The sequence below is a fragment of the Lates calcarifer genome, linkage group LG20 (genome assembly GCF_001640805.2).
Source record: "Lates calcarifer isolate ASB-BC8 linkage group LG20, TLL_Latcal_v3, whole genome shotgun sequence".
Taxonomy (NCBI): Eukaryota; Metazoa; Chordata; class Actinopteri; family Centropomidae; genus Lates; species Lates calcarifer.
Genome location: NC_066852.1, coordinates 3,851,208 through 3,873,864, shown reverse-complemented (window position 1 = coordinate 3,873,864; position 22,657 = coordinate 3,851,208). Strand labels below are relative to the sequence as shown.

General features: G+C 40.6%; 2 protein-coding genes across 5 annotated transcripts in view; one reads left to right on the top strand and one right to left on the bottom strand.

The window, feature by feature from the left end:
• Positions 1–3,949, top strand: part of LOC108893945 (kin of IRRE-like protein 3) — a 150,033-nt gene extending 146,084 nt beyond the window's left edge. For both annotated transcript variants that reach the window (XM_018692437.2, XM_018692438.2), the window contains exon 16: positions 1,524–3,949. In XM_018692437.2, coding sequence (XP_018547953.1) covers positions 1,524–2,000 — 477 coding nt within the window. In that variant the 3' untranslated portion in view covers positions 2,001–3,949. The remainder of the gene's footprint in view (positions 1–1,523) is intronic.
• A 5,951-nt stretch (positions 3,950–9,900) lies between these two features.
• LOC108893444 (CLOCK-interacting pacemaker) lies at positions 9,901–22,582 on the bottom strand. 3 transcript variants are annotated; one of them, XM_018691474.2, is made up of 6 exons: positions 22,393–22,582; positions 21,595–21,689; positions 21,147–21,277; positions 17,586–17,793; positions 14,762–14,940; positions 9,901–13,407 (listed from the first exon to the last, which is right to left on the bottom strand). In XM_018691474.2, exons 4-6 carry the CDS (start codon positions 17,782–17,784, stop codon positions 12,073–12,075), a joined length of 1,713 nt encoding a protein of 570 aa, XP_018546990.1. In that variant the 5' UTR covers positions 17,785–17,793; positions 21,147–21,277; positions 21,595–21,689; positions 22,393–22,582; the 3' UTR covers positions 9,901–12,072. The 3 variants fall into 3 exon arrangements, with proteins under 3 accessions (XP_018546990.1, XP_050934331.1, XP_018546989.1); XM_051078374.1 differs by lacking the exon at positions 21,147–21,277; XM_018691473.2 differs by lacking the exons at positions 21,147–21,277; positions 21,595–21,689 and having other exon boundaries at positions 22,393–22,581.
• Positions 22,583–22,657: the final 75 nt, after the last annotated feature.

Here is a 22,657-nt window from a genome sequence, read left to right as displayed (position 1 = left end):
AATTACTCCAGAGTTAAGGTGTAATCTTTTGTACTTATGCTATACAAGTACAGAATGATTAATATTTATTTGTAGGTACTGGAGAACAAGTGAGAGGGTAACAAATCAGGTTCTTAAAAAGAATTTATAGAATGGTTATTACTTAACTACTGAGTACCTATTGTATTATTACAGAGAATGTAAATGTAGTAGTGTGATGTTGTTGCGCTGTTATATTAGGAACAGTGCATTGTACATTTTGAAAGAATTTGGTTTGGCTTGAAGTACAGACTTTTATATTGTGAGGAAGCATGTTAGCATTTCTGCCGTCATGTTTCAGAGGCTCTTTACATTTTGGTGATATGTCATCAGTATATTCATTTATAATTGTGTACATTAGTATATTGGATTTAATGTTAGGGTTAGATACCTTTACAAAAGGGAAGTACAGCAAATTATTGCTAATACCGCCTGCACTTTGATTGAATTTTTTTTTCCTGGTCAGACAGCAACCCAGCACCTCAAGGTGCTGACACATCAATAAATTGTTTGCAGATGATGGGTAACAATGTCTGCACAGAAGAAAAAAATATATACCTGCACACTACTTGCTTTTTTCAAGTTTTTCTTCATTTCTACAGAGGCATGAAAACATATATTGACCACAGATGGTCTTCCTTTTCATCTGCAACCATGGACATATTGTATTCCACCTTGGGTTGATAAACAAGCCATTAAACATCCACATCCATGCATTAACCGACTACTGACCTCATTTACAAACCACTTCTGGAAAAAAAAACCTGCACTTTGTTTTGTTTGTTCTTTAGATGTGAGAAACAGGTTTAAGGCTTTACTAACCTACACTTAAACACAAATACATACAAACACTGTGTCTCTAATCCATAACCCAGGTTTCACACAGAACACACAGATTTTTCTTGTCCCTCAAACAGCAGTTTAGATTCTTGAGTTGTGCACTTCTACTGTGTGAATCCAGCACTCTCTCACTGTTTCACTGTTTCAATACTGTGTTATCATATATGATTCCTAGTTCATTTTTTTAATATATATTCTGCTGCCAAGTTTACTACCCTTTTCTACACAGTAGGAGTCATGGAGTCAGTCATTTCAGCAATCATGGCAGTGAGAGTGAGGGAGAACAATGACAATGTTGTGCCATCTTACATTTGATTTGACAGATCATAAAATGTTTCAACACATCTTGCAACATGTACCACACAGATCTGGGTATTACAGAGTATAAATTAACTGAATTCATTTCCTGTATTCATTAGCCCATTCTAATCACTGTTTGCAAGTTTACTGTTGATCCTCAGTGAGAAAGAGTTAGGAGAGATGAGAAAACCAGTTCTTGTTATTCAGTGTCTGAATTTCATAGATGCACTGTGTTTCAAAGACAGCTTCTATATAAATGTAGTTGTGATTAAAAAGTATTGAATGATTAATAGGAGAAGATATAAGTTTGTTTATTGTCTCACAACTTTTAAATAAAAACAGTTTTGCTTTTTTACATTTACAAGGACCCCACCAACGGCTATTACAGTGTCAACAGCTTCAACGAGCATCATACCACCCCCACCATGTCCCTGGCCCCCAACCAGACTCCTGACGTAGGCCAAAGCCCACTTGATGGAAGTATGACTGTCGGCAAGCAGAGAGTGCCCACTGGCATGTCCTTCACCAACATCTACAACACCCTGGGTGCCGGCCCCAACCGCCTGTATGACTATAGCCAGCGCTTCGTCCTGGGCATGGGCAGCAGCTCCATTGAACTGTGTGAGCGGGAGTTTCAGCGGAGCTCACTCAGCGACTCCAGCTCCTTCATCGACACTCAGTGTGACAGCAGCGTCAGCAGCTACAGCAAGCATGATGGCTACGTGCAGTTTGACAAAGACAGCAAGACATCAGCCTCGTCCTCCTCTCACTATTCCCAGTCCTCCTCCCAGAACTCAGACCTCACCAGGCCTCTGCAGAAACGTATGCAGACCCATGTCTAAAAGCTCATGGGGCCTTGACAGAAGGGATGTTACAAGAAGTCATCTTACGTACACAGATGAGCTGTTTTTTCACAGTTTGGTATTTCAACAGGGGGACCTGACACAGTTTGTACATGCCAACTTTTGAAGCTATACACTTTGATCAAACAGCTGCAATCAACCTCTCAGTTGTTCTTCAACAAAAATCATGACAATCATTCATTAGTGTCTGTTGCAACAACACAGTGATCTGTATTTTTTTCACTCCACAGACACAGTGCAGACTGATTTCTGATTTTGATATTCTCACTAACTAACTACCATCAGAGAAAAAAAAATTAAAAGGATGGGTGATGTGAGCTGCCCTCTTGAGCACTGAAGGTATTGTTAAAATCAGAAAATATCTTTTCTTTTGAGCAGCTTGGAGGGGAAGAAAAACAAACATCTGTTGTGCACTGACAGGAGCTCTGGCACAGTGGTCAGCACTGTCACCTCAAGAAGCAGCAGGAAGGTTCCAGGTTCAAACCCTGGATCTCTGTGTGTTGTTTACATGTTCTCCCTGTGTGTGTGTGTGGGTTCTCTCCAGGTTCTCCAGCTTCCTCCCACAGTCCAAACACATGCAGGTTAACTGGTCACTCTAAATTATCTGTAGGAGTGAATGTGAGTGTGAATAGCTGTTTGTCTCTGTATGTCAGTCCTGTGACAGACTGCTGATCTGTGCAGGATGTACCCCACCTCTCACCCCTCAGACCCTTAAGGATAAGACTGTCAGATGTCACTCATTTCCTGTAAATCACTCACCAAATATTAATCCCTAGCTCTGTTAGAAATGAGCGTCTCTTCTGTATAACGTGCTGTACATTGTTTTGACTCTTTAATGGCTATTACTTTTCAGACACTGTGAGAATTTGTTTGCCTTGTGCTGTATACTTTGTATGAACTGATCACAGAATGGAAGGAAGAATTGTCATCTTGTACAATACACACACACGGGTAACTTTCAGATGCCTTTGTTCAGTCACCTGCTGCATTCAGAAAGTGTCATGTTCTGTTTCCCTCCTGAAAAGGACTGTAAGATCCTTACAGCTGTAGCATGAGGTTACTGACATCTGTGCTTTTCCCTTTCAATGTGAGACACTTGGGGCTTGTTTGTGTACTGTACCTCTGGGAAGCACTTAGCACTGGAGCTCTGTTAAAGTGATGCCTGCCAATTTCAGTGAGCCACAATGCTAGAGCTAGAGACAAAATGCTACCATCAGTTTGAAGCTTGCTGCACTCCATAATTATGATTTTAAAAGGACAAACATGTACTACCACAATTATCAGCCTGAGAACATCTATAAGGAAATTAAAATAAGCCCGGGGTGGTTTAATCAGTCAGAGCAGCCAAACAATGCAACCGTGCTGCAGCAAGCATGTGTGATCCCATCAAGTCAAGTCAGTTTTATTTATATAGCTCTGAATCACAACATAAGTTATCTCAAGGTACTTTTCATATAGAGCAGGTCTAGACCATTGTCTTTATGTTATTATATTTACAAGGGGAAACCCAACAGTTTCCACCATGAGCAGCTCCAGGCGACAGTGGAGAGAGAGGCAGAAACCTGGGTGGAACCAGGCTCGGGGTGCGGGGTGGGGGGTGGGAGGGGCACTGCAGAGGAAGACAAACAATATGGTTAAAGATTGTCTGGGACGAATGTGAATAGAGTGAAGCACAAAGAGGTATGCTGCATTGCTGCTCATGTTTTACAAATGAATATACTGGAATAGCACGGGTTGATGTAGTATCATTACTAACACAGATGTAATAGGCTCACTCTTAGTATTTGATAAAATGAATCTCATCACTGTCATGTTTGGCAGTCTGACAGAAGATTTGGGGATTTCTGCTGTGAATATATATTACTGTACAGAGAAAGATTTTATGCCAATATTGGGTTTTGATTAAAGAAAACTACAAGATACCTCAACGCAACTGGATTGGAGGTCTTTTTGTTCTGGTCAGAGTTACAGATGCTTTCATTTCTGGTGTCATTTGTATTTTTAGTTGTTAAAGGTGGAAGCTAAAACACAAAAGTTTGTGGTGATATATTTATTTGTTGAAGTAAGAGGTGGCCCTTTCAGCATGGTGGTGCCTCACAGCAAGAAGGTTCCAAAATTGAACCCCAGTTCACCCAGGGCTTTTCTGTGTGGAGTTTACATGTTCTCCCTGTGTGTGTGTGGGTTCTCTCCAGGTTCTCCAGCTTCCTCCCACAGTCCAAACACATGCAGGTTAACTGATGCCTCTAAATCACCCGTAGGTGAATGGTTGTTTGTCTCTACATGTCAGCCCTGTGAAAGGCAATCTGTCCAGGGTGTACACCAACTCTCACCCAGTGCCAACTTCAATTGGCTCCAAGCAGTATGGATGGAAGAAGTGGCCAAAATATTTCACTTGCAAAAATGCCTGAAAGGTAGAGTAAATGTTGCACTTCAGGAGCAGAGAAGAGTGTTATTGTGTTATAGTGTTATTAATTCATTAGTTGATCAACAGAAACTTAATCATTTGTGATAAATAGTGAAATGGACACACATTTTTTTAAATGGGAAGAAGATGAAGATATCACAAAGGGTCCAGGGAAATGGTGATGGGCATTATGTTATAATGCATATATACAATATATATTGTTTAAAAATCATAATCAAAAAAGCAAGCATCAACATTAACCAAATAATTGCATAATAATCATCCAATCATTATCAAATTATAAATCATTAGATTTTTTAACATAATAATTTACATAATTTTTCATTAATATACAGTAGACAACATGTTGACATTTACTGTAACAGTGTTCAAGCTGCACAATCACTTGCTCATTCACAGCTGTGTGGCTGTCACCTCACCTGTAATGTCCAGAATGTCCATGGAAAACTCCAATTCTCAAAATGTTTTGTTTTTCTGAAAACCATAAATGGTCAGTTCTCTATATAAATAAAATTGAACTGAACTGAATAAAGTCTGAATGGGATTCAAAATCAGATCAGATGAGAATCAGAATGGAAAGGATAGCACACCTGCTCTCCACAGGCCTAATAACTGGGAACATTAGATCATAAATAATGCTGACAAAAAAGATCTAAGGTAACACAAATAAGTTACTTTCACAAAAAATTCCTTAAACATTTTACTTATTTTTACATACATTTATACAAATCACTTGATAGTCCGTCCTCTATGTTTTCTGAATGACATCTGATTTAACATTCAGTTTGTTTCAGATAAATTCCACTTCTCTTGAAGTTAACAGGGACAGTTTACAGCCGTCAGAGTGATGACAGGATATCGGCTGAAATGGGTTTTTCAAATCTCCAGTTACTGCTGCTGTAGTGTCTGTGTAGATTGAAAAAATAATAATTTCCCAACTTTCTCTGTTGCGAGGGTGACCTTTCAGTAGTGATGTGTGGATCGATAATGAAATTTTGATACTTCTGATTTCAAACATTTCTTTTCTAGGATCAATTCTCAGATGAAAATGTTGATATCTAAACTCAGTAATGAAGGATTTTGTTTTGGAAACCTGCAGATAACATCAGTTTAGAACTTAAACGAATTGCTGATGAATGGAGCATAACTGAGAAGGTGGTGGCAGCTGTGACAGACAATGCGAATATGGTTGCTGCAGTGCACAAGGCTGGGTGGAGGCATTATCCATGTTTTGCCCACACACTCAATTTAGTGCTAAAAACAGTTTAAAAGCTGTCCCAGAAGTGGTGTAGGTCCTTTAAAAATGTAGCCCAATCTTCTTTTTTCACCACAGCACAAAGGCTACAGAGAAGTTCAAAGCTGTTCAACAACCGCTGAAAGCAGCAGAACACAAGCTGATTCAGTCAGTAGATACTCACTGGAATTCTGTCTTTTACATGCTGGAGAGGCTCTATGAGCAAAATGACGCTGTGACAGCAGCACTTTACCTCCTAGGCACCAGTGAAATGTGCTTAAGTGTGGAGAATTATCCCTGATGAATCAAACAGCTGATGCTCTGAGGGCGTTTGAAGAAGTAACACAGGAAATTTCATCTGAAAAACATGTCTGTCTCTAAAGTGATTCCCCTGGTGTCACTCAGTCACAGGACTGTAGCAGCCTGTGAACGTCAGGGCAGCTGCCTCGCCACACAGCACAGATTCAGGGGTACTGAGAGCATTCACTGTGTGGCTACCAGCACGTTTCTGAATGTTAGGTTTAAACACCTTGCATTTTGAGACAAAGACAATGTTGAGGCAATGGAAAATTGACTCCTCACTCAGATGCAGGAAGCCTACAAGACAGTAGAGTCAGCTCCCTCTCTAACTCCAAGCTCTACACAAGCACCTGCTGCCAGCTCTGCCTCAGTTCAACATCAGTGCCCAGCTCTCTGAGTCCTGCAGGGGAGGTTGTGAGCAAAAAACAGAGCAGACTTAAGGGGGAAAACTGTAAACATGCTATTGTTCCAAAACCGAAACCTCTGAATAAGGGAACATTTGTAAAAAAAAAAAAAAAAAAAAAAAAAAAAGGTTAAGTCAGTCATTTTCAGGGTAGTCTGATTTATATGTTTCTAAACGGCAAATGTCAATGTTGAATGTTTTCCAAAAGGTTGAGGTAAGTGTTTTCAAGAGAGCCTGATTCAGATGCATAAGTGTCAATTTAAATGCAACTGTCCTACAGACCAAAACACGTGTATCTTCTGAAAGCGCTAAACTGTGCAGTGTATTCCTCTATATTATTAAAGCAGAGTCTCTTTTCTGAACACATTGAGCTTTTGTACAATCACATAAGTATTGGTGATACCAGCCTGGGTATCTCCACTAGTTTTCAGGATGCTTGCTCCACCACCGTTACGAAACAACCGGCCCCCAGCACAAGAAATATGGTGGAGTAGAATGAAGGGAAATGAGATCTATAGATCATCTCATGTATACCCATCATCCTTTGCACTCTTCAAAACTACAGTGAAGCTGGTGGACACCGGTGTTGGAGGTGAGGGAGAACAGAGCAGGGGAGAGAGATGAAGTCTTTGAAACAGACAGGAACAGTAAGAGCTTTGTGGACACTTATGTACTGCAAGTTTGTCAAACATTGGAGCTTTTAACAGAAATGAAAGACTGTCTGTAACTGAGCAAGTCATTTCTCATCATGCACCAAGGTATTGCAGTCAGAGGAAGGCTACTGCTCTTTTTGCTGAAAACACTGCAGTTGTCATGACCTTGTGAGTTTCTTTTTTTTTTTTTTTTTTTGTCTATGTAGGCCTGACACAACAAAGCAGGTCCACAGCATTTTAGCTATCAACCACGGTGCTTTGTTCACCTGTGACTGATTCTGTGTGGACCTGGAGCATCTTGAACAATACAGGTGCAAGAGTTGAAGCATGTTAGAAAGTCAAGCAAACAGGTAGCAACAATAAAAGATGTAATGAACACACCATTTTCTAATGTCAATATGTCCTGCTATTGATGCCTGTTGGTCGTCTTCCAAACCTCGTTCACTATCTCAATACAGGAAGCGCAATCTGCTGTGACCAATCACGGAAGCTCCACTACGGCCATGTCTGTCACAGGACAGACCAATAGTCTAAGCTGTGCAATCTAGCCCGTCTCCCTTTATAATCACCTGCAGCCCCTAGACAGAATTCTCACTTTCTTCCATGAAGATCACTTGGCTCCACAGCGGTCCTGGCTATGATTGGCCTGCATCTCAGGATGATAAAGGAGAAGAGAGGGTTTTGTATGATGGTAAAATTCTACCAGTTCATCATGTCCCAGCTAAGCAACCCATGCCTGTGGTCCCTGCATGTATGAGGGAGATGAGGTGTAATCAAGGCTCAGTAGTCACGAGTGGAGAGTCACTGGGTCTCACTGACCCCCAAGTGTTGGAGCAATTGATGGCATATCATCTAAATCCTGACTCCACCCTCACTTTAGGGGGGCCCACCCTGTCAGGAGAGATGGAAAGCTTCACTGCCTCCATGTACCAGAAAGTGTACATTCAAAATCTGAATGTAGTGACTCCGCCAACAGCTTATCAGGCCAAGCTCTTGCAGAAGATGGGTCGCTTTTTGAGTAAGAGTTATTTGAGTCTGGCTGTGTTAGGGGAAGTAATAGACCTCAGTCAGTGTGTCCAGAGGTGCAGTTCAGGGCAGTGGCTGCGTCATGGGCCTGACTGTGGCTGGGAAGAGATCACTGCCAGACCAAGATAAGCAATGGACTCTGTCATGGGAACAAGTAACCAGTAGCTCACTCTGCTTCATGGTGTGTTGAGAGCCTGTCTGTGCCTGACAGGGCTGATGGCCTCAGTCATTTCTCAGGGGTTGCTGAGGATGCAGGATTTTCCGGCAGGTGTTTTCCCGACACCTCCCACAAACCTCATCTCATTTGAATGCCTGGCCCTTTGTTACTCAATAGACCCGGACGTGTTCACGGCCAGAGTCCTGTTAGGAATGGTGATAATGAGAAAAACTACAACAACAGAGGCTTTCTTGACAGGATGGGGGGCTGTGTTCGGGGGTGAACCACTTGGCTCATATAAAGTACCTGGAGTTGTTGGCAGTTTTCTTAGCTCTCAAACATTTTTTGTATTTAGACTTAGACTTTATTGAAGCCTTTGGGATGACTCCCTCAGGGAAACGTGTGTAAGTCAAGAGGGGAACTCCAAACACATGCAGGTTAATTGGTGTCTTTAAATTGCCCGTAGGTGTGAATGTGAGTGTGAATGGTTGTTTGTCTATATATGTATACATGTGTGTTTCTGTTGAATCTCTAATTTGAGAGGATGCTTTAAGAGTACCTGAGACTTGTTAAGAAGGAAATAATTGTGTACACCATTGGGGAAATTTTCAAAGGTCATTATTTTCATTTAGAGCCTGAAATCCTTTAAAGAACTTGTGGCAAAGACCAACTAGATGGCAACTTTGACAGTGAAATGTGAAATAGGAGAATGCAAAAGTTCAAGTAAATATCAATGTATATGTACAGCACTGATCCAGGCTGCACCCCTAGCTGCGTGTGGTGTACAAGGCATTAAAAGTCAGGAATACTGACTGTAAGAGAGCCTAACCGTCTTGTGGGCTGGGGCTGGGTGGATTTTGTGAGTGTATGGTAATGTCCCTTGTCCTTTGAAAACTGAGGGATGATGACCATGTCTTTTTAAACTGCACTTACAGTTTGGTTAATTTATCATTGAATACTTGTGTGGTCATCTTCATCAGGTGACACGCTTAGCAGCATGGCTATTTGCCATCTGCGCATCTCTCCACTCCGACAGTAGCAGTACAGTATATAGCAGAAATTGCTGTTTGAATGTCCTTCAGTTAGCATCCACATTTCCAGTTTTAACAGACGTGGCAGCTATTGGCTACTGTAAACACATATAACAGGATGAAAAACATAGTCTCAATAGATGTGTTCATGAGTGAAAGCAGATTTATTGTTGAAAACGTGATGAAAGTCAATTTCATTTGCCATATACCTGATTATTATTTATCAGATATTAATGAAGATCAGTGTCCCACATATACAATCAATCTAGATTAATTCATTTAACCCTCAGTTGAATATGTAAGAAGCAAATGCATGTTTACAAGCTAAAACGTCGCAGATGCACACACATTCACTCACATTCATATGACTGAGGGAAAAACACAAATAACTGTCAAACAACAAATGACTGATATGATGAATTTTATTCAGCAATCCCTATATGTGTGTACGTGAGAGGTGTGTTTCTGTCAGGGTCATGTTTGGAAACGTGTGCTCAATGTGTATTTAATGTTTCTTGTTAAGAAGGAAATAATTTGATGTTAGTAGGGTCTGGTTCCTTGATCTGAGACAAAATCCTGCCATGGGAGAAATGAAGTAACCTTTATCTTATGCTTGTGGCAAAATCATGAATTTGCAGTCAAAAACAGCATTAAAAATTATATGTTGTTTATTTTGCAAAGAGTTCATTCAGTTTAGATTGTAATTACATGTTCCCATCTTGTGAATAAGAGCTGTGAATAAGCTAACCCTCAACTCCAACGTACACTTTACTTATAATATTTTACATTTGCTTTAGCTCAAATTCTAATGCTGTACATGGCCTCAAATCCCACATACTATTCAAAAGGAGTTATCTGAGTATCTCTACAAGTTGTATGTTTACCACTGGATTTGAATCATTGTTATATTTAATAAATAAAATGGGTATTATCATCTAACTCTGCTAGTGGTAATTTCAGTAAGATTCTACAAATAGTTATGAGCAGTTTCTTCAGAGGTCATCTGAAATGATGTCGATAAGAATGACTCAAGAAAATGTTAACTAGGTATTTACTGAACATATTGTGTTACAGTAAATACAGATAATGAAGTCTAGAGTCTGATTTTATAGTAGATCTATGTTCAGTGCATTCTTCCTAACCTTAGATATTTTCATCACCTGTAAATTAGTTTTATTTTTTGACAAATGGTAACACAGTTCTATATACTGAATTCATTTTAACTTTTAACACACTTCTCTTCACGTCATGCAGCTTAGCACAACAGTAAATCTCACATCAAAAATGCAACTAAAACACTTTAGATCTCAAGATCAACACTTTCACTTTTCATTCAGAACAAAATGATCTAAAAACACTGACAACAGCATGAAATATGTATGGCTTTCTTTAAAGTATTGTTTATTTATCAATAGGATAGTTACAAATATAGCAATACAACAGTGCTAGCCCACCGTGTCCTCTTGTGGCATTTGGCCAAAAGTTCTCATCTACATAATTTGCAGTAATTGTGTGTTCTCTTAGATTTGGAATGTAAATATAATAATGTGAGTTAGCAACTGTAAAGAAAATGTAATGGTAATCATTTTGAAATACAGTAAGCAACAGTCATACAGTAATACTGGAAAACACATAACATGAAACCACAATTTAGAAGGAAAGAAATTATGTTTCTTTTTCCCTTTTTCAACACACTGGAGCAGTAGTGGTGAAGCAGCAGTTACACTGTGGGGCTGTTCACCAGGGTAATGATATTAAACTAAAGAGAAATGCTTATAAACACATGTCGCATTGACTCTGTGATCTGTACACAAAGTAAGAAACATTAAACTTGTGCTGGTAAATGGTGTCTGTGTTCTGAGGACTGAGTATGTGATGTGGTGTTTTGCTCTCTATGCAAAGACAGCATTTTCTATTTAAAGGGATCAATTCAGACAGACTGGTTCTTTGCAGTAACAGTCTCGCAAACTGAAACTCTTTTGTGACACCTGAGCCAAAGCAATTGTAAAACACCCTAATAAGCACTGAAAGCTTAATAGTTAAATTCTGTTTTCTTCTGTCAAAACAGTAAAAGCAAAAGACTGTTCTCAGCATGTACATGCTGGAAATCTCCACAACAGACCTGAGTGATGATTACAACAGTACATGACTTGTGTTTTCTATATCCCTGTAAACATGTTCCAGTTGTCCCACTGCTTTATGTCACATACAGGACATTCATCACTGACAGTGAATGTGACCATCAGAATGAATGCATGAGTAAATCCATCCATCCATCCATTATCTATACCCTTTATCTGTTAAGGGTGGCGGGGCTGGAGCCTAATCCAGCTGTGACTGGGCGAGAGGCAGGGTACAACCTGTACAGATCGCCAGTCCATCGCAGGGCCAACATATAGAGACAAACAACCATTCACACTCACATTCACATCTATGGGCAATTTAGAGTCACCAGTTAACCTGCATGTGTTTGGACTGTGGGAGGAAGCTGGAGAACCTGGAGAGAACAGGGAGAACATGCAAACTCCACACAGAAAAGCTCCGGGCTCAAACTGGGGCTTGAACCCAGAACCTTCTTGCTGTGAGGCGACTGCACCACCGTGCCCCCCCGCATGAGTAAATCCCTGACTGAAAAGCAGGATAATGTATCAGTTACAGTCGACTTAAAATCATGTGTAAAAATCAAATCATAAAATCATCATTCTAAACTTTCAACCAGTTTACACAGGTGTGGTAAATAATTAAAACTCATGCTCTCCTGTATTGCTAGGTCCACATTTGCCTGCCAGTCATTACAGATCCACGTCCTCTTCCCCAGGAAACTAGAGGAAATAGTTCTTGTGTGTTGAACTCTCTGGCAACACGGTTAGATCACTTAAGTCCTTGTCCATGACTGCCTGCCTGCGTCCCTGTTCAGGGACTGACCTGGGAAAAGAAACAGAGAGGCAGAAGGACATGGGGTCCAGAGCATCATCAGCATGCCGGGGTTCTTCTGTGTCTGGTGAGGGGGCAAACAGCGGCGAGGGTGGTGAAGTTCCATCATCTATCTTGTGTAAAGACACCACCTGCAGCGGGTTGCTGTGTGTCTTAGTGGTTCTTGTGTTGTTATCCTTCTCTTTGTCTTCTTCACTTCTAGTCTTGCTCTGTAGATGGCTGCTGCTGAGTGCTTTCACTTGATTTAAGTCTAAGCTAGGGTAGGAGGCTGACTCAGTCATGGCCTGGAGGAGTTTGCCAAGGCTGTCTGAGCCATTGTTGCTCCTGCTCTGGCTGGCCTGGGCTGCCTGGCACAGGAGATGGGTGTGCTGACGGAGCTGGGTGATTTCTCTGTCTGTGGCAGCATTCTGCTTCAGCAGCTCCTTGGTGCGTAGCGTGATGGCTAGCAGGCCAGACTGGTTGAGGATCTCTGCCGTGTTGAGGAAACGGCGCTGCCGTGTGGATGAGCTGTCCGGAGTCAGGTGATATGGGCTGTGAGCTGTGGAGGAGGAGGGGGATGAAGAGGGAGGAGAGGAAGATGAGTGGGAGTCAGAGGAAGAAGGTGGAGAGGGTGTCTGCGAGCTGGAGACAGAGGGTGAACCCACACAGTCAGAGCCTGAGTTTTGTTGCCAATGGTGGGACTTGTGTTTGGAGTTTGAGGAGGCATTGCCGGGCAGAGGACAGTGAGATAAGATGGGAAAGGAGCTGTGTCCTCCTCTGCCTTTATGCTGGGAGTAGGAGTGGACTCTCCCCTCTTGTTGATGCTGCAGTGGCTTCAGGAGGTGGTTGGTGGTAGATACAGCCTCTCTCTTCTCTTCCTCAGTACACACTCTCTTGCTCTGGCTCTGGCCTTCACTGCCACTCTCCTTAACCCCCTCCACCCATGTGGTGCCCTTTTCCTCATGGCTCTCCTTCCTGGGGTGGGGGGCAATGCGAGGGTAAGAATTCAGAATGGGCAGGTATGAGTTCTTGCTACTGTGGTTCTGGTTGCTGCGGCTGCCTCCTGTCTTAACTAGACCTCGAGGTACAGCTTGACTGGATGAAGGAGTTGGGGTAGCGGTGGAGGAAACAGGCTTTGCTGGCCGTTGGATCAATAAGAGCTGGGTGGGTGTTTTGCCACCGGTAAGGCTGTGCCAACCTCCTCCCCACGCCAGGGGGCCATGCAGAAGCTGTTCAGGTCTAGACTGTTCCACCAGGAGGTTGTGAGCAGGAGGTAGCAAGTAGAGAGCAGCAAGTAGAGAGCAGAGAAAAGGAGAGGGGGGGTGGTTAAAAGTCACAAAGAGATAAACACTAAGACACAAAAATAACTAAGGCAATGACAAGATTTCTAAGGTTTTGTTTATGACCATGGTTGGAGCAATGTCTTTTGGATTTTTTTCACAGCCTGGTTCAACTTGGGGCAATGACTAACTTATGACTCTCAACTATTAATTACACTGTATTGTAACTATTGATATGCATTCCAATTGTATGGAGGACACACTATCACAATAGCACCTGTATAAAATGGTCAAATAAATCAATATCTCCCTACTATAGTCTCAAAAAATATTCACAGCCATAATCAGTATATTTACATTGACACTGGATCAGTGAATATGAGTAATGTGTAATGATTTTTATATGGTGTTCAAAACTTTTTTCCTTTGTCACTCCACTTTATTGCACATATTTTTTTTATGGATTACAATGTTATGTTATGATTTATTTAACTGTGCTGTTTTATTGAGGTAATACCAATATCTGGTCTAAATTTCACATGAATAGCGGCATTAGAAATATGTTTAATGAAAAATATGCTATGTGTGTGTTGAATACTTATTTCCCCCACTGCATCACTGCTGATGGAAGCAGCAGGTGAATGCAGAGGTCTGCAGGAGCAGCCAAATGCATCAAAACTCATTGGTCAATTCAGCAGGATGACAATTCTAGACATGGACTATCGAAATCTTGAGGCAGTCACTGACTGCTAAGGAGTTTCCACAAAATATGAAATATGGTGATTTTATTAGTTGCATTTGCATTAGTACAACACAGTTCTTTCTATTGATGTAACCCTATGCAAACTGAAGTGGAGACTTGAGACTATAATGTAGTATCCATAACCGGATTTCAAATTGAATGTGCTGAAGCACAGTGCCTGAAGAAACAAATACTCACAGTAGAATGTCCATTCCAGGACTATTGTATTGGACTGCAGTACAAGTGTACAAGTGTTTGTGCTCACCCCCAGTGGTTGTTTATTAGCTGTATTAAGCAGTTATTAAATCAATATTTTGTGATGCAATCTGGACTGCTATTTTGCAGTTGTTATATAGTGTTAATGTAGTGCTTTTTAAATGCCAATCAATTAGTCAACTGAAAAAATCATTTGTGTTGATTTGTCAACTATTAAAGGAAACTATTAAGATACAATTCAATCATCTAGGTACTGACTCTCTACTCATTCCTTGATTGATTGTATTTGAGTCTCTGTTTCTGATACAACAAAGTAGTATGCCTGAAAAAGCTAATTGTATGTGTAACTGAACATCTCACCGGCTTAACCACCAGATTTTTGATGACATAAATAGGGGTGAGCTCCTCGAAAGGAGGCATGCTGTGACCTGAAGCATGCACACTGGTGCTGTTTGAGCTTTTGCTGCTTTCCCTGTGAGGTTCGCTCACACTGCTGTGCTGGTCGTCTACATCAGTGTGCACAGAGTCTGAGCCAGCCTCTGAAAGAGAGGGAGAACCGCGAGTAAGAAGAGACAGAGAGGACACAAGAGAGACATACAACATGTAGGAAAACAAAGCATTTTCTAGAAATTAAACATACAATATTTTTCTTTAAATATTCTATGTACATTTAACTGTTTATCCCTGTTTATAAAAAAGCATCAGGTCTTAAAATTAGGTCAATACAACCTCACACAAACAACAACACATGACATATCACACAGTGTCATTATTTATTTAACAACAACAGGAATTAAGAGGGTAAGTAGCAGCCAGGTGCCGCTGATCAAATGCTCTTGATTAACTGATCATCATCAGTGTGACCTCCTTCTGCTCTGCAGAGGTTTGCAGAGCAGTGATCTTAGAGAAGCATTTGTTGCCCCCCATCAATCTGGGAAGGGTTATAAGGCCATTTCCAAACAATCTGAACCATCATTCTACAATGAGAAAGATTTTTCACAAGTGGGAAACATTCAGGAGAGTTTCCATTCTTCCCAGGAGTGGACGTCTCAGCAAATTCACCCCAAGGTCAGACTGTGCAATGTTCAGAGAAACTGCAAAAAAACCCAAGAGCTACATCTCAGACTCCACAGGCCTCAGTTTCAGTTAGCATGTTAAATGTTAAAGTTCATCACAGTACAAAAACCTTGAAGTTATTGCTGCTAAAGGTGGTTCCAAAAGTTCCTGAATGATGAGATGTATTTAGTTTTTCACATATGGCCTCTCTATTTTGGCTTCATTTTTGTTAAACAAATAATGACACAGTGGAAACTGTTGTGTGTTGTTTCACACCTGAATAATTTTAGAACCTGTTAAGGACCAGATGATTCTTTTACTTAGTCCTGATATATAAAACCATAGAATTCACACTTTTTCACGTCTGTAAGTGTGAAAGACAGATAATAATGCATATAATGGAAATGTGAATTATGAGATCCACAAATGTAAAGAAGATTTTGCAAAGTTTATAAACAGTACACTTGTGCCAGGCAGTCTCATCTTTTGGATACAGACTCATACAGATACACAGATTGTTTCTCCATTGAAATTGTTAACATCATGACTCGTGTGAGGTCAGAGAGGGTGAGACTGAATCAAGATTGTCAAATGTACAAATGAAATGTTTTCACACCAATAACACCAATTTTGCACTCGAGAGATCCAGCATTATGTTTGTTGTGCACAGGTAATCAGGAACAAATGTGCAATTTATCTTTCACTTGAGAAATCCTGTTTTTTTGTTGTTGTTGTTTGTAAATCTTTTAAAATGTATAAATCACGTTAGGTCAGGTAAATTTGATTTATATAGCCAGATTTGCCTCAGGGGAATCCTGATTCTGTACGACATACAACACCCTCTGTCCTTAAACCCATGATGCAGACCAGGAAAAACTCCCACATTTCCTCAACATTTTTAGCAAGCAATCCAAGAATACTATTCCAAACCATAAATAGAATTTTAAATTTGTATTCAACCTTTGACTTAGTAGATAAGGCCTCCTCCACTAAATGTGGAGGACCAGTGTGTAAGATTTAGTGACATCTAGTGGTGAGAACGCAGATTGCAACCAATTCAATACACATCCCCTCACCCCTCTCTTTCCAAACATGTCAGAAAGTCTATGGTGGTCATCAGCTGACAAAATCATGTCAACTACTGCATCGACTAGTCTATCAAGTGAAGAAGTTCATTTATATAGCTTTATTTAGATATTGTATTTAGTCTGTAAAACTAAAGTAGTTTGGTTTGGTCTGTTCTGGGACACTGTAGAAACATGGCGGACTCTGTAGTAGCAGACCTACTCCCTATATAGATAGAAATTTGCTCATCCTAAGCAAACAAAAAAATGATTATTAATTTTAGGGGATTATACACTAGTAAAAACATACTTATGTACTGTATATTGTATTCCATTTCTGCCAATAGAGCCCTGTAAATGTTAAATGTTTAAAGAAGAAATATAGAATATCAGGCTCAACATTCAAACCATCACAGGAAACACTAAACATTCAAACCACTGCTCTTCCACCAAGTAGCACGACCAGCTTTTATATAATCACGAAGGAGTAAATATGACAAAATAGTCTCCATTTTGACACCTGTACCTGCTTCCTTAACCCTACTCCAGCTGACCTTTTCAAGAGAACTTTTGATATACTGTCCTTAAATACACTTTGCATTATAAATTCCTCCATAGAATCTGGCATTTTCCCAAACCCTTTTAAGACCGCAACTATAAACCCTACTCTCTCTAAGAACCTAGGTTAGACCTTCCCTCTCTTAGTAGTTACTGCCCCATGTACCTTTCCTGTGTAAGGTTTTAAGGATGTGTTTAAACAATTCAACAAAGTCTTTCTAAATATCTTATACCTATCTAATATCTTTTGGAAGAATGGTGTTCCATCCCTCCACTACAGTCCAGAGACAGAGGCTGTACTGACAGCTTGTGGTGGCCCAACACCTCATTATACATAAGCCTGGTAGAATCAGTATTGGTTGAACTTGAGTCTATGTTCATCAGCACTGACATGAAGTAAGGTTGAAAAACAATTAATATTTTTTCTGAGAAGACTTTCTAATTAATGAAATCTGTAAAGTATTCTTGGGGTCTACATCCATAAACCCAAATGGACCTTTCCTCACCTGAATACCCAGAGTCTTTTTCAGAGTCCTTCTCTGAGTCACAGCGCAGCATGTGGTTGCTCCTGTCACCCATTCCAGATTGCTCCATGTGGGAGCCACCCAGGGATGCCCGCAGGGTGGCACTATTACTTTTATCCTTGGCATTCTTTGAGGTGGTACGGGCAGGCCGCTCCCCAAAATGCCCCTGTTCCTTTGGCATTCAAGATCTCTAAATATGAAAGCAAGCATACAAACAATTATTTTTGAGATATGCTGCATTGGATATTAATAACATGTAGATTTCTAATTTTTGTGCTGGCAGTTAAGTTTACCAGGCTGAACCTAAGCATTTTGTGTTTGAAAGTGTAATGTAATTCAAGTAATCATCAGTTAGTTACATTTTCAAATAAGTAGCAAGCAATCCGTTACTGTTACAACAAAACAATATGAAACACATTTTCTCAGTCTGTTTCTTTCCTACTGCCAGCACATTAGACAAAGGTATCCAATCCTACAGCGTGTCAGTGCGCGGTGTAGTTCAGCTAGTGAGACAGTAGAGATTAAGACAGATAAAGACAGTATTATTTTGAATTTGTGGGTGAAAAAACATCACTTCCATCCATCCATTTTTATCTGGAATCGGTTCACGGTGGCAACAGGCTAAGCAGAGATTTCCAGATGTCCCTCTACCTAGCTACACTATCCAGCTCCTCCTGGTGGATTCCAAGGTGTTCCCAGGCCAGATAGGATATATAATCCCTCCAGCAAGTTCTGGGTCTATCCTGAGGTCAACTGTAGCAACATCAAGCCTGGTACCATTCACTGATGAGTTCATAGTAGGGGAGATATAAACACGACATGCACCAGAAATAGATTAAGGTAAAGTAAGGTCACTAAAAATTTTGGCTAAACTCCCATCTGGTTCTGCTTTCCCATCATCCAGTGATCAGAAGTAGATACAAAAGAGCCTCTCCTTCTTACTCCAGATCAGCCATTAGCACGTCAAGGCATATACAGTTAGTTCAGTGGGCAGATGACCAGTTTTAGGAGTTCAGTTCTGGTAGACACAAGGCCAACATAGGAATGAACAATCAAAATCTCCAGAATGAAAAAAGCAAGATAATTTGATACAACAAGCCTTCATCTCTGCATGATCTGACTGTTACATCACCACATGCTCTTCTTCACATGCTATTTTTTTTCTTTCATTTATATGCACTTGTGATTTCCTCTATTTTTCAAGCCAAGCAACAACAAAGTAAATTATCCAGCAGATAAAAATATCACCAGCCAAAATGTCCAGTGGAAAATATGCCAAATAGATAGTGACTGAAAAGATAACTCTGATAGGGACAAAAATCTTTTGACTCCGTAGCTTATTGATCAAGAACAATGCACTCTGCAACCAATACCAGACTCCATTAGCAAAAACAGTGATTTTACCGAGCAGAGCGCAGAAGTTGTTGGAATGTCACCGCCTCAATTAGTTACGTAGTTTGTGTTATTGTGTGACTCTCAGTGGTGGAAGAAGTATTCTGATCATTTACATTAGTAATAGTATCAAACAGTAACTAACAAACTAACAGAATGAGGCAGCTGTGTTATGCTTGGTTAAAATACTGTTTTTGTCAATGGAGTCTGGTTGAGATAAAGCGATGGTTCTGGTAAATAAAAAGGTCTATCTCTTTAGGATTTCTATCCATAATGTCGTCAAATGATAAAAATAACAATCTGAGCCTGTCAGTGAAAAAACGAACCACTTTAGTAGACATACTTTGATGTGGTCGAGTGCACTGTTCACACTGCAGCTGTTTGCAGTGTCTGGGTTCACCGTTCTTGATCAATATGGCACCTATTCCAAAGACTTTTGTCTCTATCAATTATTTAAACCAGGTTAAAAAATAACAGAGTTATCTCCTTTTACATATAAACATATATTATGCAAATGTTTGGTTTTACCTCTGCTGTTTCACTCACAGAGTGTTTGATCACATGACTCTGCTTGACTTGCATATTAACATTTAGCACGACTCTGACATGTCTAAGTAGACAGGCCTTTAAGGAGTATATATATATATATATATATATATATATATATATATTACTAGGGATATAATACTAGGGTTCAATCATTTAGATATGCAGACTTTGCAATTTTGTAAAACATGCACTGGAGCCTGGAACAGATGCCACACCCGCAGGAAGCAGAGATGGAGGTTTGAGAGAAATAATCGTTGACTAATCACAAAAATAACAGATAGATTAGTCGACTACCAAAATAATCTTTAGTTGCAGCTCTAGTTTTCACCTAGAACATTTTTTTGTGGTTTATCCAACACCAAGTTTCTCAGTTATTCAGCAAAAGTTCAGTATAGTAATTAGTGCAAATATTCTGTCATCAAACTGTATGCAACCTCTATGCTTCCATTCTTGACTCTATTGCACCGCCTCAAGAAATGCAAACCAAATGCATGTTTATGACTTAATTAGCATACTCACACTTTAAAAAGAAATGTTGTAAAGCAGAGAGAAAATGAAGATCAGTCTAACAAATTTGACAAACTGAAAGGCTGAAAGTTGGTGTCGTAAGCCACCTATAACGCAGTCCTGAGATCCTTGCCTGAGCAATTTAACCCCCATTCGCACCTTGTCACATGTGACCCTAACAACTTACATGATGTCCGGGTTAGGCAACAACCCACCAACGAGTCACACCTGAGCGTTTCGGATGAGAGGTGAAACGTCTTCAAGAAACCTAAAAGAAGTCCAGTCGCCTTCAGCTTTAGCACTTAAGACTACCAGGACCTGGATGACTGAGAACCTACACAGACATCCTGCATAATTGCTAACTGCATTAACACTACTTGAACCTCAACAATAACAAAACACAGGTCTTCCTGAACTCTCCATACTGTGTAGCTGAAGTGCACAAACACCAGCAGTTCTCCAGCTCCCTATGCCACACACACTGCTAGAAACTACAAATCACACTTGACTTGAACCTTTGGAAAGCACGTCAAGAGAGCTGATCAAGCTTGTTTCCTATAATTACGGACCATCTCCAAAATAAATATTTTCTGTCCTTCGGTGTTGAAGGTCATTCATGCTTTTATTTTCCAGACTTGACTATTGCAACTCTTGGTATTCCTTCCTCATTCAGAAGCAACCTTCATGGCTACAGCTGCATCAGAATTCAGCTGCCAAGCTTTCAATGGGCATTATCATTGCACTGGCTTCCTCTACATTTTATAAGTAATTCTAAAATTTTATTACTTACTTTTAAAACACAACTTGGAATGGCCGCATTGTATATAATAGATCTGTTACCATTCTATTAGCCTGAACATGGTATTGGATGACTTGAACAGTTGCTTTTTGCTGTTCCTAGGTCCACCTATGTGACCAAAGGTGATCTGGCTTGCACTGCCTACAGAAATCAAATGATCATCATCTGTGTTCACTAAAATTATTTAAAAACTCATTTCTTTCAGAGTTTCATTTTTGGAACGTTCCAATGTTATGGAACATTCTAAAAATGCGGCATGTGTACAGTATGTGTAGTTTCAAGATCCTCCTCATCACCTTCAAAGCCCTCCACAACATGGTGCCCTCCTCCTGCTGATCTCCTCCACCATCACACCCCAGCCTGAAACTCCAGGCCTCCAAGATTATGGAGATAGCTCATGCTCATGCTGCTGCCATTCTATCCATCACTGCAGACATAAGTCACATTTGCTGTAAGTTATATGGTCAAAGGTCATCCCTGACATCTAGAAGGCATCAACATAGCTGATCCAAGAACTGGTTTCCAGTAACATGAACCCTCCTACTGGAATGAACTGCAAAACAAACTGAAGTGGGAGACATTAATCTGAACAATGATATGGACTAATATGATTAAGACCAACATACTTACTGTACAATAAGTTACTCCAATAACTACAATACTAAAATAAAATTGTTTTTCCACATTAATATACAAATAAAATGTAAGATGCTAAAACACTGGATCATCCATCCAGTTACCTACTATCTATACTTCTTATCCATAGGGTCACAGGGAGGCTGGAGCCTATCCCAGCTGACACTGGGTGAGACGTGGTACACCCTGCACAGATCAGCAGTCTGTCAAATATAGAGACAAACAACCAGTCACATTCACCAATTAACCTGCATGTGTTTGGACTGTGGGAGGAAGCTGGAGAACCTGGAGAGAACTCATGCAGGCACAGGGAGAACATGTGAACTCCACACAGAAAAAACTTCTATAAAGGTCACTATGAACCCTACTGAATAGCACTTACAGTATCAGCCCCTGTGGGAATAGGATAGTGTGTGTGTGTGTGTGTGTGTGTGTGTGTGTGTGTGTGTGTTTAAATTAAACAGGAAACACACAACATTGTGCTCTGTGATGTAGGAAAATGACAGGCAGTCCGTTCATGAAAGTGGCAGTGTGTGTGATGCGTGTCTTGTGCCTCCTATGTAAACAGGACAGCATGCACATGTGTATGAGGCAGCAGCTGGAACCTGATAAGACGGTCCCTGGCAGACTGTACAGTCCCACCCCCAGCACTCTTATGTAATACACTGCTGCCAAAGCTCTGTGAAAAAAAAACAGGAGCCTGCTGTAAATCCTCTCACTGGCAACTGCCAACACTGACTTTACATCTCCTAAACACTGAAAAGCTGTGAACAGTACAGGAGAACAGCTGACCGTGACATGTAGTTACCTTAGTGCACGCCAGGCTCCCGCTGGACCTGAGCTGGTCACTGGTCAACAGTTGTGTGTGTGCTGTAAAAACTAAGCAGCTACAAACAGTTCACTCACCTGTCAGTGTTTTATCCGCGGTATGAGAAAATACTCTTCACTTTTCCCCGCTGGAAAACAGAGCATCTCTTCATCATGGCGGGAAAATCCTTCCTCCACTTCAGAGTTCAGACGTTAGTTTTGGTGAAGCTGTTGTCAGAGTGTCCTGCTCTCGGAAACACAGCCAATGTGATGGACTCAAAGCGTCCATGATGTTCATTTCCGTGGCCACGCCCCCTCCATCTGAATATTAATAAGCCTGTCGCTGTGAAACAGCTCGACAGTG